This window comes from Acomys russatus, chromosome 8, assembly GCF_903995435.1.
Source record: "Acomys russatus chromosome 8, mAcoRus1.1, whole genome shotgun sequence".
NCBI classification, from domain to species: domain Eukaryota; kingdom Metazoa; phylum Chordata; class Mammalia; order Rodentia; family Muridae; genus Acomys; species Acomys russatus.
Genome location: NC_067144.1, coordinates 67,475,156 through 67,491,435, shown reverse-complemented (window position 1 = coordinate 67,491,435; position 16,280 = coordinate 67,475,156). Strand labels below are relative to the sequence as shown.

At 37.4% G+C, this 16,280-nt stretch overlaps 3 protein-coding genes across 3 annotated transcripts; 1 reads left to right on the top strand and 2 right to left on the bottom strand.

Annotated features, from left to right (window-relative positions):
- Nucleotides 1–1,727: 1,727 nt before the first annotated feature.
- On the bottom strand, nt 1,728–2,252 carry LOC127193161 (keratin-associated protein 13-1-like). Its single transcript, XM_051150487.1, has one exon. It carries the CDS (start codon nt 2,250–2,252, stop codon nt 1,728–1,730), a length of 525 nt encoding a protein of 174 aa, XP_051006444.1.
- A 6,262-nt stretch (nt 2,253–8,514) lies between these two features.
- On the top strand, nt 8,515–9,249 carry LOC127193160 (keratin-associated protein 13-1-like). Its single transcript, XM_051150486.1, has one exon. The coding sequence runs from the start codon at nt 8,515–8,517 to the stop codon at nt 8,995–8,997; it is 483 nt and encodes a 160-aa protein (XP_051006443.1). The 3' UTR covers nt 8,998–9,249.
- Nucleotides 9,250–15,548: 6,299 nt separating this feature from the next.
- On the bottom strand, nt 15,549–16,109 carry LOC127193159 (keratin-associated protein 13-1-like). The gene has a single exon (XM_051150484.1). It carries the CDS (start codon nt 16,071–16,073, stop codon nt 15,549–15,551), a length of 525 nt encoding a protein of 174 aa, XP_051006441.1. The 5' UTR covers nt 16,074–16,109.
- Between the last annotated feature and the right edge of the window lie 171 nt (nt 16,110–16,280).

The following is a 16,280-nucleotide window of genomic DNA, read 5'->3' as shown; positions in this document are numbered from 1 at the left end:
CCCAGATTTTCCCCACTTCTGTCCCAATAAAATTTCACATTAGTTATTTTATTTCTCTCGAAACAAAACACAGTAAGTGGAAATCAAAACAAACAAAAGAGGCTGATGAAATAGATGTAATAAATAAAATCATTTTGTTTGAAATGATTTTTGCCAAGAGCAGAAAAAGCAAACTTTAGCTACTATAGGACACACACACACACACACGCACACACACACACACACCTCAATGAAGAACAGGATCTAGTGTTCCCTGGGTTCACATTATACTGGGATTTGATCTAAAACATTGGCAAGCTTCAAACCCATTTTGTATTTTATTTCTCTCCTTTCTATAAGGGTAAAAATAAAAGAACAACTTAGTTTCTTACTTGTCTAATGATTAAACGGGAATTATTTGTGTTGTATTACATTGACATAGGTAGCATGCTCAGAGATGATCACACACAGGCCATAGCACACAGTATTATGAGGAATACATAGCCTCTGTAAATAGCTTCTCATCTGAAATGTTGTCAATACACCATAGGCATTTCCCTGTTTATCCAAAATGTTACGCTGAAACATCTACTGTAATTTCTCACTTTATCAGTTATAAGAACCTTGGAAAGTATGGACTTCAGCCATTCAAAGATGGAAGGCAGGTAAAATGTCTTGTACAGACAAAGGAGCAGAAAATCTCAAGGGTCTTTACAAATGTCTTGGAAGTCTCTAGAATATTAGATACCAACTGTTCATTATTAAAACACTAAAATGCATACTTGTGATTGATTTATTTTTCCATTTTGTGCCCTTAAATGCTCATTGCTATTATAACCATATGTCTTCTTTAAGATACTATGACACATAAATTGAACCTGAAATTTCAAGTTCAACTAATTTTAGATGCAGAGGAAGCCTAGTAAATAAAACCCCTTCAAAGAAACAATGCTCTTCTGTTGACTGAAATTGAGCCTGGGAGTTATCAGAAGGTTTGCAGCAGGTCCTGAAACACTGTCACTGCCACTGTCCTTACATTGTATGTGGGCGAAGTGCACCAGTCATTAATCAACCACAGGAGGCAGGAAAACTAGCACCAAGTAAATGTCTTCCCTGAGAGTTTTCCAAAGCTACTTTCTCCTTACTGAGAATATACAGTCAGATACTAAACTCAAGTTTTTTCCCATGTACAAGCTTTAATCCTGTCAATTATGCAACATCTTATTCTTGGTGTTTTCATTTTTTGTTTACATCCTAAATGCTTTGTTTTCTAGCTCATCAGAAATTCATGTACATTAATCTCAGGCAATTCACAAAAGTAAAGCCTGCTGTTTGTACATGAGTGACAATCTTCATAGAATTGACAACTGCCAATGAAGAAAGGCAAACTAATGCAAAACTGTATGTTCCTGAGGCCAGTCAGATAATCATAGTGATCTTTAGTTTTCCAAACCATAAGTGCAAAAACTATGAATGAAGCAACAATAATGTGAACAATACATAGAAATATCAGATTGTGCAAGTTTATTAGATGTAATTTTTAGTTTCCAATGTTCTTGGATAGAAAGCAAGTAGCATATATATCAACAGTACACAGAGTAGAACATACTTTTGCATTACCCAATAGTCTCAGAATCTGCTGGAATTTGGAGAATAAAGAAACTTAAGGAAGGATGACAGCATATCAGTAGGAGCTAAACAGGGAAAACACAGCTTGAGCATAGACTGACATAGGAGAGCAGACAGACTTAACAGTTGTATCCATAGAAGCCTGATCCACAGACTGGTCTGTAACAAGGTTGGAAGGAACGAGAAATGAAATAGCTTGGGTAATAATATCTGGATGCATAACTCAGTGAAGGGAAGCCATAAACTCCACAATTCAGAGATCTGAAGCCACTGGATCCACAGCCACCTGAGTAGCAGCTTCTAGATCCAAAGCCCAGGGAACGGCAGCTGCTGGACCCAAAGCCCAGAGACCCAGCATATGTTCCCTGGCAGGGACTGCAGGGTGTGCAGCTCCTGGGGTAGTAGCAGGACATCTGGCACGGGCTGGACACCACACAGGACCTCTGGCAGCTGCTGGGCTCAATGCAGGTCTCCTGACAGCCACTGTTCAGAGAGGAGTCCAGCTGGCAGGTGCTGGGAGAGCAGCTGGAAGTGGTGTAGACCAGGTTGCTGGGGTAGGAAGAGCCACAGGAGGAGCCTGAGGAGGGCAGGCAGCGCCTAAAGGAGCGTGAGGAGAAGTTTCCAGAGCAGCAGCTGTAGGACATGTTGAGAGGAGATGTATGCTCAGCTCTGTGTAATAAGGAGAGTCTAGATTTGATTGTCACTGTGTGGCGAGCTGGGTTTATATACTCTCAGCAGCAGGTGTGGTCCCCAGCAGTGTCATCTTTGATGCACTTGGGTGTTTCCTGGTTTAAAAATGTGCAGTTGTCTGTGAATAGTTTTCTAAATAGTGTATTGAAGGGTGATGGAATTTTCTTACAGCTATGACAATGAGCTTCTACTGTCATAGATGCTATGACTATTTTATACTGATGTTTATTCATGTCTCCAGGAAAAAGCCCTCTTTTTCTGTTGGCTTGATTTTTATGTTTGTCCAAGTGTTCTGGAAAAATACATATTTCTTCCATAGGAGCAGATGTTATGAATTTGCTCTTTTTTTTTTTTTTAATGAATGGGGTGCATCACTCTGGTTCCCCTTGAAACCTTACCAGTTGACATAATTTCTTATATTCCAACATGATTCTCTGTGAATTCATAGCATTTCTCATGTACTTAACCTCCACCAGATAGGGCAGAGCATGAGAAAAATAAATTGAATGAGATTAAAGCTAAAGGGATGGAGAAAACACAATGATTAAATCTCTGGTGACTGCAAAGACAGGATTGAATCAGAGTCAGGAGTGTCAGGCATGGCTGGTCTTAGGAATGGTGACAAAGAAACGATGGAAGGAATTCATGTTGTGTCCTGTGTATCTGACATGTCCTGAGGTGACACCAGCTTCTCATGTGAAGGTAGGCTAGTCACATTTAACTCTTTAAGGAACAGAAGGCCCAGTTGACTATTGTCCTCTCTACTGTGGGATGTGTAGAAGCTCGATTCACAGGAGGTGATACCAGTGAGTGACTTAGTCCAGGGAAACAAAAAGGATTCCTAGGAGACTCAAAAGTCAAAATAAGTACAGAGTGCAGATCACAGGACCTCAACAGACATGGAGATGCTCTTGGGGACTTTTCTTTTTGCTGAACCTTTTCTCAAGGAACATTCTGGAGAAGAAAAATAAATTCAAGGAGGCTTAATATTTCTAGTCGTACACAGCATTGAAAATGGAAGTGATTTTTGGTAGTTATCAGAGAATTCTGATACACATTTGGTCTTCCACATGTCAAACAGGGTTGAGGAAGAAAACTATTCCAATTGTTTGCGTATCTATCAAAGCTCAGAGATTTATTTTTGGAAGCTGGCTTCATGCTACATCTAAATAATGTCTGCTAAGTGCATCTGCAATGCTCTCGTCCACCAAAGCATACATACAGGAGTAAAAATACCCCCTCAGGAACAGTCATAGGGGAGGGGAATAATGGGAAAATGGGGGGGGGGAAGGAATGGGAGGATACAAGGGATGGGATAAACATTGAGATGTAACAAGAATAAATTAATAAAAAAAAGGTAAAAAAATATGGTTTAAAATTATTGCTTATTATTAGCAGACGTCAGGATGTGTTCTGTATCTATATGATACATACCTCTTCATTTGTTTTAAACCATGTCCATTCATGCCAATGCAATATTTACACACCAATGCCGAAAAAGTAACCTAAAGCATGAATATAAATATTCAAATTATAAATTAAAGCCCAAATGAACCCAAGACTCATTAATAAAGATAGACAAGAGGGAAGTGGAAGCAGTGATTGATGGGCTAGAGAAAACTTTGCTTTCCAAGATTACTTTGGATACATACTTTATGTATATTTACTATTTTCCCTGATAATTGTTGGAATAGTGCCATTTGACTGGCCAATATCAAGTAATATACTTGTCACAATCACAAATGTACTTTTTCATATTATTCTCAATCTATTATCAAGATGCATGAACCTTGTCCTCAATGCCAGAACAGTCATAAAGTTTTGGAAGGCTTTGTTAGGATTCCTTGGACCAGATTCTGCTATCAAATTGTTGTATTTCTGATTTTGAAAACCTTACTCTGTCTAATTTCACATAGATATTTTAGGCCATTTGATTTGATTTTACTTTATTTTTGCATTTTCAAAAATTTGTTCATTTAACATCCTGATGGTAGCCTTTCCATCCTTGCCTCTATCTCCCATCCTCTCCCCACCTTAGTTCTCAGAAAAGGGGAGCACTCCTCCACTATCATCTTACCTCAGTCCATCAGGTCTCATCTGGACTCACTGCATCTTCCTCCTTTGAGGCCTGGCAAGGCCACCCACCAGGGAGAAGCAATCAATGAGTACATACCAGAGTCCATGTCAGAGGTAGGCTCCTATCCTTTTCTTTCTCTTCAGCTGCTTCTGGTGTCTTTTCTATTTGCCATTCTGAATAAGAAATAAGCATTCTCCCTAGGTCACTCTTTGTTATTAGGTTCTTTAGGTCTGTGTATTGTAGCGTGGGTATTCGGTACTATGTGGCAAATATCTGCTTATATGTGAGTATATACCATGTGTCTTACTGGGTGTAGGTTATGAATTCAAGATGATCTTTTCTTTTTTTTTCTTTTTTTAATTTTAATTTTATTAATATATTCAGATTGCAACTCAATTGTTATCCCATCACTTGTAGCCTCCCATTCCTTCCTCCCTCCCGCTTTCACCCTTTTTCCCTCCTCTAAGTCTAAGACCTAGGGGGACCACCTCCCCTACCATATGCTCATAGGCTATCAAGTCTCATCTTGGTAGCCTGCTTATTCTTCCTCTGAGTGCTAACAGGCCTTACCACGAATAGGAGGTGGTCACTCTCCACAGTTATGCGGAGAGCGGGGTCTGACTCTGACATCAACTCTGGTGCCCCATATTTGATCACTTGCATTTTCTTAATTGCTAAAGATGATAAAAAAGTTTTGAGGAATTTCTTGGTTATTTTTTTAATTTCTGTGGAGCACTATTTGCTTAGATCACCAGACCATTCCTTTGACAAATTTTAATCTGCTTTCATTACAAAACCCTAGAAAGATTAGGAATGGAGGGAACATACATTAACATAATAAGGACTATATATGACAAGATTACTGCCAATATTATCATATAGAGAGAAACATTTTTATATTAATTTTTTTTATTTTAATGTTCCACCAAACAACAAGGACACATGCTCAACCATGTTCATAGCAGCCTTATTCACACTAGCCAGAACCTGGAAACAGCCTAAATGCCCTTCAGTTGAAGAATGGATAAAGAAATTGTGTTACATTTGCACTATGGAATACTACTCAGCTATTAAAAACAAGGAAATCCTGAAATTTGTGGACAAATGGATGGGACAAGAAATGATCATAATGAGAGAGTTAACCCAGAAGCAGAAAGACACATATGGTATATACTTACTTATAATTGGGCCCTAGCCCAAAAGGCATGTCACACCATGTCTTTACTTATCGGGAGATTGAAATAGATGTGAGTTCATTCTACTGAGACTATGTTAGAGAAATATAGGAGATGGGGAAATAAAAGAACACAAAGGGTCCTATAAACCTACTAGAAGAACATGGTGATGGGTGGGTTGGGGCCCAGAGGGTTCTGCTCAAACTATTTCACTAACCAAGGACAATATAAGTAGTAAACATTGAACCCCTACTTTGATCTATGCAATGGACAGGACATTTTCCACAGCTATGTGGAGAGCGGGGACTGACTTTGACATGATATCTGGTGCTCCATATTTGACCACCTCCCCTTGGTGGGGAATCCTGGTGGCACTCAAAGAAAAAATAAGCAGGCTGCCAAGATGAGACTTGATAGCCTGTGACCATATAGTGGGGGAGGAGGTCCCCCTCGGTCATCGACCTAAGGGAGGGGAATAGGGTGAAGGCAGGAGAGAGGGAGGAATGAAAGGATACAAGTGATGGGATAACAATTGAGTTGTAATCTGAATAAATTAAAATGATCTTTCTAGTTCCATCCATTTATCTGCAAATTTCAAGATTTTCTTTAAAAAAAAAAAATCTAAGTAGTATTTCATTGTGTAAATGTACCACAGTTTCTTTATCCATTCTTAGGTTGAGAGACATCTAGGTTATTTCCATACTCTGACTAGTATGAATAAAACTGCTTTGACATAGTTGAGCAAATATCCATTTTTTATGGTGAAGGATATTTCAAGTAGATGCCCAGAAGTGATAAAGCAAGTTCTTGAGGTAGCGCTATTCCCAATTCTCTGAGAAACCACCAGATTGAATTTCAAAGACCTTGTACAACTTTGCACTCCCACAAGCAGTGGAAGAATGTTCTCCTTTCACCACTTCTTTTCCAGCATGTGTGGTCAACTGAGTTTATAAACCCACATACCTATAAATACTTGAGTTTTGACAAAGAAGCCCAAACCATACAATGAATAAATTAGCATCTTAAAAAGATGCTATTTGTGCTGGTCTAACTGGAGGTCTACACAGACTTATAGTTATAAATGTCTATATAAATGTATTTTAGTGTTTATATAAGGGCTCTTAGTGCAATGTGGAATTAGGAAAATCATGTCTTGGTCAGCTTCTCAGAGAACAATGCTCAAAATAACAAAACATATTGAACTAAAATTATACAAAAAAGAGAAGAAATGCAAATAGATCCATATTTATCACCCTGAAGATATCTAAAGTCCAAGTAGATTAAAGGTCTCAACATAAAACTAGACACACTAAATCTTTTAGAAGAAAATGAGAGAAAGACTCTTGAAATCATTGGCAGAGAGGACAACTTCTGAACAAAACACCAACATTTCAGGCTGTAAGATCAACAATTAATAAATCAGATCTCATGAAACTGAAAAGCCTCTGTAAGTCAAAGGACACTGTCAGCAGAACACAATGACATCCTACAGTCTGGGAATAGATCTCCACCAACCCTACATTTGGCACAGGGCTAATATCCAAAATACATAAAATAGATTTTACCTTATATTAGATGATAATGTTTTAGACTAGGACTGGTGTGTTCTTTGCTATGACTTTAGTTTTATTTCCTCTTTAAGAAAAGCTGTATAAAAATCCCATTGTATTAGTCTTGTTGAAGATGATGTAGAACAGTTGGATTGCTATGCATAAAATTGGTACATCAACATATTATTTCATCCGCTAAAATGAAATGACGATTTTTAAAGCATCTTCATTTAAACTTTACCCACACGAAGTGTACATTGTTATATGAGGGGAAGGCCAACAGTGCTGTTGGCAGACATTATTTAGATATAGCTCCAAAATGAAATGCTGATTCTTTTCCTTTCTTTTGTTTCATTAATTCATTTATTTATATTAAATATTATATTAAAATGTTTAATGTAATGTATTTTGGTCATTTTCTTTCTTGTTCCCACATCTACTAGCAGATGTTCTCTCTTCCAACTTTGTTCTCTTTCTGCTGTCTCCATCTATATCTCAAAATATAAATATAGATAGATAGATTACATAGGCAATTGAAATAATATTTATCAGCCCTACACTACATGGCCAAGAAAGCATTTATCTGATTCGCTAGTGCCTATCAACAGGCTTTATGTTAAGACAGTATAGGCACGATTTGATGTATTAAGGTATTGCACAATGTTTTTCTTCTTCAGAATCATCCCCTTTTATGGGACACAGGGCAAAGAGAAGAAGCCAGAGGCCCATGTAGTCAGGTGGCTGTGTTTCAGCCTCAGTGCTATCACTTATGATCATAAAGTCACAACTATTGTTGTCTCTCTCTCTCTTCCTGGCTTCAATCTCATTGGACTTTTTTTTTACTTATATTATTTTCTTTCCACTGGAGTAAAACTCCCTAAAAAGGTTATGCAATCCATGCAGAATATGGGAAAATAAGTATGATGAGGACAAGTAAGGCTCATTTTCAGGAGGCTCCAAGAGAAACACAAAGTAATGATTCTAATTAATTATCAAGAAGAACAGCAAATTGTTGTAATGTCATACACTACGCAGAAAAATAACATCCTGTGAGAAAACACATACAATTTCTACCTTGAAGAAAGGGTTTTTTTTTTTTGCAGGCCATGATAAAGTAGTCATTGCTGTAAAACAGTCATGGCATGTCTGGCATAGCAGTAGCTCATCATCTTTTACTTTAATAAAACGACAACACCCATAAGCATGGTGTACAGAAAGCTATGCAAATGGAACTGCAATTACAGAGATTACTCAGTTTCACATCTGTAAACTAGGATGCACACAAATATGTCAGAATGTGCCTGTCAGGTACCACACCTGCTTCTGAGAGTATAAAAACCCTGTCTACACTAGGTTGTATTCAAACTCAGAATTCTTTCAGTTATATCCAGCAAAACCCACATCTCCTCTCAACATGTCCTACAGCTGCTGCTCTGGAAACTACTCCTCCCTACCCTTTAGGTGCTGTCTGCCCTCCTCAGGCTCCTCCTGTGGCTCTTCCTACCCCAGCAACCTGGTCTACACCACTTCCAGCTGCTCTCCCAGCACCTGCCAGCTGGACTCCTCTCTGAACAGTGGCTGTCAGGAGACCTGCATTGAGCCCAGCAGCTGCCAGAGGTCCTGTGTGGTGTCCAGCCCCTGCCAGATGTCCTGCTACCACCCCAGGAGCTCCACACCCTGCAGTCCCTGCCAGGGCACATATGCTGGGTCTCTGGGCTTTGGGTCCAGCAGCTGCCATTCCCTGGGCTATGGATCTAGAAGCTGCTACTCAGGTGGCTGTGGATCCAGTGGCTTCAGATCTCCGGGTTATGGGTCCAGATTCTACTGCCCAATGTACTTGAATTCTACAACATCTCAACCTTCTTGCTATAGATCAATCTGTGGTACTGGCTTCTAGAATTCAGCTGTTAAATCTCTATATTCCAGCAACATCAAAATCAAATTATGTCCTGTAGGCAATATTTAGTTCTCACCATATGTATTTCCACTAACAGTTTCTTTCATCGTCAACTTCTTTTAGAATCTTAGATCAATGTGTAATCTCTTAGTGTGTTGCAAATTTTATGCTATTTAAATATACATCTCCTATTTCCTGTTTCAACCCTACTTGAAAAGTGAAATTTTAATCAATAAATTTGTGCAGTCTGAAGCCTCAATGCATTGTCCAAACTATTTTGTTGCACTTATCTTTGTGTTTATGGATTCAAGGGGACTCTATTAAATATCAATACCTTTACCCAATCTGATTTTGAGATCAAATAATTTAATTTGTTTTGGTCATGTTCATTATCTGTATTAGTAAATAACTACAAGATTGTAATTTTCATTGCATATAGGGCTCACAAAAGTGAAGGTTGCCTAAGGTTAAAGAACATGACTAATTTTTTTTTGATCAAGCATGATGGTATATAATTTATAGCATAGTGCTTATTTTCTGAGAAAATTATTTAAGTCTACTCTACACATATGTATTTTCATAAGGTTTATTCCAGCTGATTTTGGGTGAATGATACCTAGTAGGGGCCCAGATAAAATTGGGAAAATGTTTAAACAAGCCGGGAATCATATTTGTGGTCCAGTTTCTAAATGTTGAGAAATTTCCCACTTACTTAGAGTCGTGTGTAGGACAGTGTCAAATGCTGGACCAATTGGGATTAGAAGCTTTCTTTAAAAGTGTCCTGGGAGCTGTCTTGTTCTGATGTGGAACAGCAATTGAAACCCTTGCTGCTAGAACATAAAGGATAAAGGACGTCAGTGTCCAGCATGCTGAGAGGAATGTTTCCTGTCAGGTCTGATCCAATATCAGTGACTGGTTTTTTTGTTCTGAAAGCATATAATTTATCACAAGCATTATACAGTCATAGAATTATAAGTGTATAAGTAGTGTGTGATGCACAGAGCAAATAAGGCTGGTTTTCTGCTCCTCATATGAGCAGGGAAAAAAGACATATATAAATCTTCATTCATGCCCTAAGAATAATGAAGAAGAAAATTCAACTTTGAAAGATTCTCAAGGCATGCACTTCTTTTATTGAAAATATTGGTGTCTATGACACCCAGAGTTTAAGTACTATATTTGCCATTTCCTCAAAACATATGAAAAGAGAATGACATTGATCAAAGGTGCCAATAACTGGGCTCAAGAATTTTCAAGAATTGGGCCAACTTTCTGGTGCTATTGCAACTCAATGTCAACCAACATAGAAATAATACTGGACAGTTTGTGCTCATTCATATTACTCTGATGGTCAAAGTCAAAGATTCAACTATAATTTGCTTGAAAAAAATCAGGAAAAGAAAGCTGACCCAAACAAACATCTACAGTTTATTAGTACATCAACTTGGTTCAGAGGGGAGTCAGTCTCATGAAACACCTCAGAGCTGATCAAGGGCAGGAGCACATAGATTTCAGTATTGGGAATACATAAGTCATGGGCCGCATGAAGGGGTCAGGACTGCATCTCGGCAGCAATTCTATAACATACAGTCTAAGCTAGGGCATGAGGGATACTGTTAAGGTACTCAGACTTCAGTTGTTCTATAGCAATGGGGAGGAGGGGGAGACTTGCGCATGAGATCATAGCTGCCTCAAAAGTAGGGCATTAATGTCTGGAAAGCTTTAGTAGAAGGCAGCAAAAGGGAGTGACTGCCTGTGAACCTCACCCACCTAACACATCAGTGTATTAAAGTTGTATTCATTTCTTGAAACTAGGCATATCTGTGTGGTTTTTTTCTGTACGTTAGAGTGGTAAAGCCTCCATGATTAAATTCATTTAATGAAAGTAGTGATGCTCATGTCTTGTAAAACATTTCTGTTTAAAGTTAATTTTGTCAGACATGAGGCAAGCTAAAACTACTTAGTTCCCAGGTCCATATCTTTACTATACTGATTTCCATAATTTTACCTTAAGACAGTGTTTATTGATAATGGCAACATGCATTCCCTGGAGACAGAAAAGTGATTGGTTTTGGTTTTTATCCCAATAGAATAGTTAGTAAGATACTATTTGAAATGTTGAGATCATTGAGTTACACCTCAAAGTTTTAGATTTTTCTCATTTAGTTGTTTTTAGAGGTCTCTTTATTTATACTTATGATTTACTATATGCTGTTGTTCACTAACTGCTCATGTTCTTTCAAGTGTGTTCATTCTTCTCCTCAGTCCTAATAATTCCTTCCTGTATTCTCTGTAGAACAGACTTAGTGATCAAAAATTACCTTATTTTGTCTCTACTGTAGACATTTCATATGTTTCTTTTAATTTAATAGATAGCTTTAAAGGGTATAATAGTATGGGTAGGCCGTTCTAATCTTTTAGATATATAAATTGAATCATGTACTTCTAAGAACTCATGACCTTAAAAGATTTTATCCAACAGTAATACATTATTTTAATTACCCTACCTCTGTCTTGTACAGATTTCAATATAGTTTCATTTTTCTATGTTTTTAGTATTTTACCTATATCTTGTGGTGTTCATCTGCTAATCATGTGAATGTGATCATTTCTAGGGTTCTTATACCTATATAGGCATCACGTTATTTAAGCTAAAGCGATTTCTGTTAGTATTCTCCTTTTTATATGAACATAATTTGAAAGTGTTTTTCCTCCATCTTGTTTCAAAGTTCTTCCATGCTCCATTTATTCCATTCAAAATTATGTCATTGAAGTGTATTGGGTGCTCCATTTACTACTGCTTTACATACCCTCTGACCATTATATTTTCAACATGATCTATACTTTCCATGAGGCCTTCCACAGAAATCTTTGTGAGTCTTATTGAGTTTTTCCAACATCATTTTGGCTTATGCTTTTGTATTTTAAATTAGATTATTCAATTCACTCAGCTATTTGCTTTTGTTCTCTTGGAGGATATCTATGTCTTTCTTCAGTTGTGTGAACATAGTTACAATCACTGATCTGAATTCTTTGTCTGGGATTTCACCAGGTCATTTTCATTAGAACATGGATAGCATTGTGTTGCTGTTGCTTCTGCACTGGGACTTGAGCATTCGTTACATCTTGCAGGATACATTTTATTTTTAAACAGAATTTACTCTTCATGGAGAAGTGGATTAGTGCCTCACTAGTTCAACAACTGAAGGAATATTGAAATAACTTTCAATCAGTCATTTACTCGCAGTGGAGTAAAATAGCTAGTCATCAATAATCATAGAAACCAAAGAAAGTATACAATACCTTATTAATTATTGTTGTGACACTGAAAAAGTTATATGACGAATGATCTCTAGAGTCACATTAACACGAAAACAAAACATGTCAGTATCTTTGTGACGTACTAAAGGCTGTGCTAACAGTCAATTATGTGGCACTAAGTGTTATATAAGGATTTTGAATAATTTAAAATTAATAACATAAGAATATAACATACAGCTTTAGAAATAACAAGAAAAAATAAATTTAAATGAGGTAGATGAAAGATAATTAAAATCTAAAAAATTATGTAGCAATAACAAGAAAAATCAACAAGCAGTAAGATAGTTCTTTGATGCAATAAACAGGATTGAAGAATTGAATCGCTTACATTCTAAGTGAAATGTAAAGAGAGAAGATTGAATAAATATAATTTTAAAATAAAAGGAAGATGTTGAAACAAATACCAATGAGATCTGGAAAGAAACTGAGAAAAAACAGAACACTACTTTCAATTTCACTGTTTTGGAAAATCAAAAAGAAGTTGAGGAATTTATAGGTATACATGGTACATCAAAGTTAAAGCAAGAAGAAATAAATGATCTAAGCAAGTCTCTAACGAACAATGATTTTGAAGCCTTAATAAAAAGTCCTCAAACTGAAAAAGGTACAAAACTAAATAAGTTCATTGCATATTTTAACATATAATTAAAGAAGTATTAACACTACTATTACTCAAACTGTTTTATGAAATGGAAAAGGAATGAACATTACAAACAAAATTCTTTTTATGAACACACTATTACACCAACATCAAAATCAGAAAATTACAAGAATAAATAAGTAAAATTACAGACCAATTTGCCTGATGAATATACTGTCTGACAGATGAAAATACTCTCATTAAAATCATAATAACATTTACAAATGCTAACTTGGAAAACAAAATTCAATATTATGTCAAGAAGACATACAACAGTATATATCCAAAAGACCACTTTTTTCCCATCCTATACTTTTTCAGAATCCTACACATTACTGTATTCAAAGGCTGTTACATGACTTCATCATTGGTCCACTCCCCTTTAATATAACTACCTAGAACCTAGTAAACAAACAAACAAACAACTAAAGCTATGATATTATTTGCAGTACTGGAGAGATGTCAGAGAAGTTTGGCATATTTAATATTCTAGTTTATTTGGTTCCATATTATTGAAAAGAACAACTATTACTAATAACATTCATTTTCAAATCTGAATGATAGAATATTAATAGAAATAATTTAAATGAATGACACCTTTCAGGCTAAGGAAGGTTTCTAGAAATCTCTTTCTCAAATGGAATGAAATAATATTCTATCAATTATCATAGGTTATAATGGTTAAAAGTATTATGTGAAACAGAATTGTTTACCTCCCTTTAAGCTTTATCCATAAATCTGATTCATTTTTTTAAAAATATGCAATACATTTTGATCATGTTCCTTCTCCTCTCCCAAATCCCCCCAGATTTCCCCCACTTCTGTCCCGACCAGACTGCACGTTACTTATCATTATTTCTCTCAAGATCAAAACATAATAAGTGGAAATCAAACAAAGTAGGCTAATGAGATAGATGTAATAAATTAAATCATTTTGTGGCAAATGATTTTCAGAACAGCAGAAGCACCAAACTTTAGCTACTACAGGACACACACACACACGCACGCGCGAGTGTGCGCACTGTGCACATCTTCTAGTAAATATATACAATATTCACTAGATTCAATGAGTAACAAGGAACTACTGTTCCTTGACTTCAAATTATGCCAGGATTTGATCGAAAACATTGGCAAGCTTCAAACCCATTTTTTATTTTATTTCTCTCCTTTCTGGAAGGGTAAAAAAAAAAAAAAAAAAAAAAAAAAAAAAAACACAACAGCAACTTGGTTTCTTATTTATTTAATAATTAAATGATAATTATGTGTGAAGTATTACCTTGACCTATGTAGCATGCTCACAGATGATCATACTCAGGCCATATCACAGAGTTGTATGGGGGATTACCTAATGTCTATAAATAGAAAATCATATGAAATATTCTCAGTATACCTTTGCACTTACCAGTTTATGTAAAATGTTACCCAGAAAGATCTACTCTCATTTCTCCCTTTAACAGTTTTGAGATCTGGAAAGTGTGACCTTCAGCCAAAGACAGAAGGTGGAGGAAATATCTTTTTCCTGTACAGACACAGGAGTAGACAATCTGTAGAGCCTTCACAAATGCCTTGACAGCATCTAGAATATTGGAAACCCATAGTTCATTATAAAAACACCAATATGCATACTTGTGATTGATTTTTTTCTATTTCGTGCCCTTAAATGCTCATAGCTAATGTAATCTTATGTCTTCTTTAAGAAGCTATGTCACATAAATTGAACCTGAAATTCTAAGTTCGACTGTCTCTGAGATGCAGAGGAAGCCAAGTGATGAAAACCCCTTCATAGAAACAATGCTCTTCTGTTGATTGAAGTTGAGCCTGGGAGGTGTCAGGAGGTTTGCAGCACTTCCTGCACCACCATCTTTGCCACTGCCCTTACATATGTATGTGGGTGAGGTGCACCAATCATTAGCCAACCACAGGAGGCAGGAAAACTAGCAACAAGTAAATGTCTTCCCTGAGAGTTTTCCAAAGCTACTTTCTCCTGACTGAGAATATACAGTCAGCCACTAAACTCAAGTTTTGCTCAGGTACAAACTTTACCCTGTCAATTAGGCAACATCTTACTCTCGGTGTTTGCATTTTAGTTAACATCCTAAGTACTTTGGTTTCTGGCTCACCAGAAATTTATGTACATTTACCTCAGGCAATTCACATTAGTTGATCCTGGTGTTTGGACATGAGTGACAATCTTCATAGAATTCACAACTGCCAATGAAGAAAATCAAACTAACACCAAACCGCATGTTCCTGTGTCCAGTCAGATAATCATACTGATCTTCAGTTTTCCAAACCATAAGTGGGAAACTTATGAGCGAAGCGATAATAATGTGAACAATACATGGAGATGTCAGATGGCACAAGTTTATTAGACATATTTTTTTAGTTTCCAATGTTCTTGGATAGAAAGCAAGTAGCATATATATCAACAGGTCAGAGAGTAAAGCATAATTTTCAATTACCCACTAATATCAGAAACTGCTGAAATTTGGAGAATAAAGAAACTTAAGGAAGGATGACAGCATATCAGTAGGTGATAAACAGGGAAAACATAGCTTGAGCATAGACTGACATAGGAGAGCAGACAGACTTAACAGTTGTATCCATAGAAGCCTGATCCACAGACTGGTCTGTAACAAGGTTGGCAGGAACGAGAAACGGAATAGCTTGGGTAATAATATCTGGATGCATAACTCAGGGAAGGGAAGCCATAAACTCCACAATTCAGAGATCTGAAGCCACTGGATCCACAGCCCCCTGAGTAGCAGCTTCTAGATCCATAGCCCAGGGAACGGCAGCTGCTGGACCCAAAGCCCAGAGACCCAGCATATGTGCCCTGGCAGGGACTGCAGGGTGAGGAGCTCCTGGGGTAGTAGCAGGACATCTGGCAGGGGCTGGACACCACACAGGACCTCTGGCAGCTGCTGGGCTCAATGCAGGTCTCCTGACAGCCACTGTTCAGAGAGGAGTCCAGCTGGCAGGTGCTGGGAGAGCAGCTGGAAGTGGTGTAGACCAGGTTGCTGGGGTAGGAAGAGCCACAGGAGGAGCCTGAGGAGGGCAGGCAGCGCCTAAAGGAGCGTGAGGAGAAGTTTCCAGAGCAGCAGCTGTAGGCCATGTTGAGAGGAGATGTGAGTTCAGCTCTGTGTAACAAGGAGAGTCTGGGTTTGAATGTCACTGTGTGGCGAGCTGGGTTTATATACTCTCAGCAGCAGGTGTGGTCCCATGCAGTGTCATCCTTGATGCATTTGTGTGCTTCCTGGCTTATAAATGTGGGACTCAGTAATCTCTGTAATTGTGGTTGCATTTGAATAGTTTTCTGCAC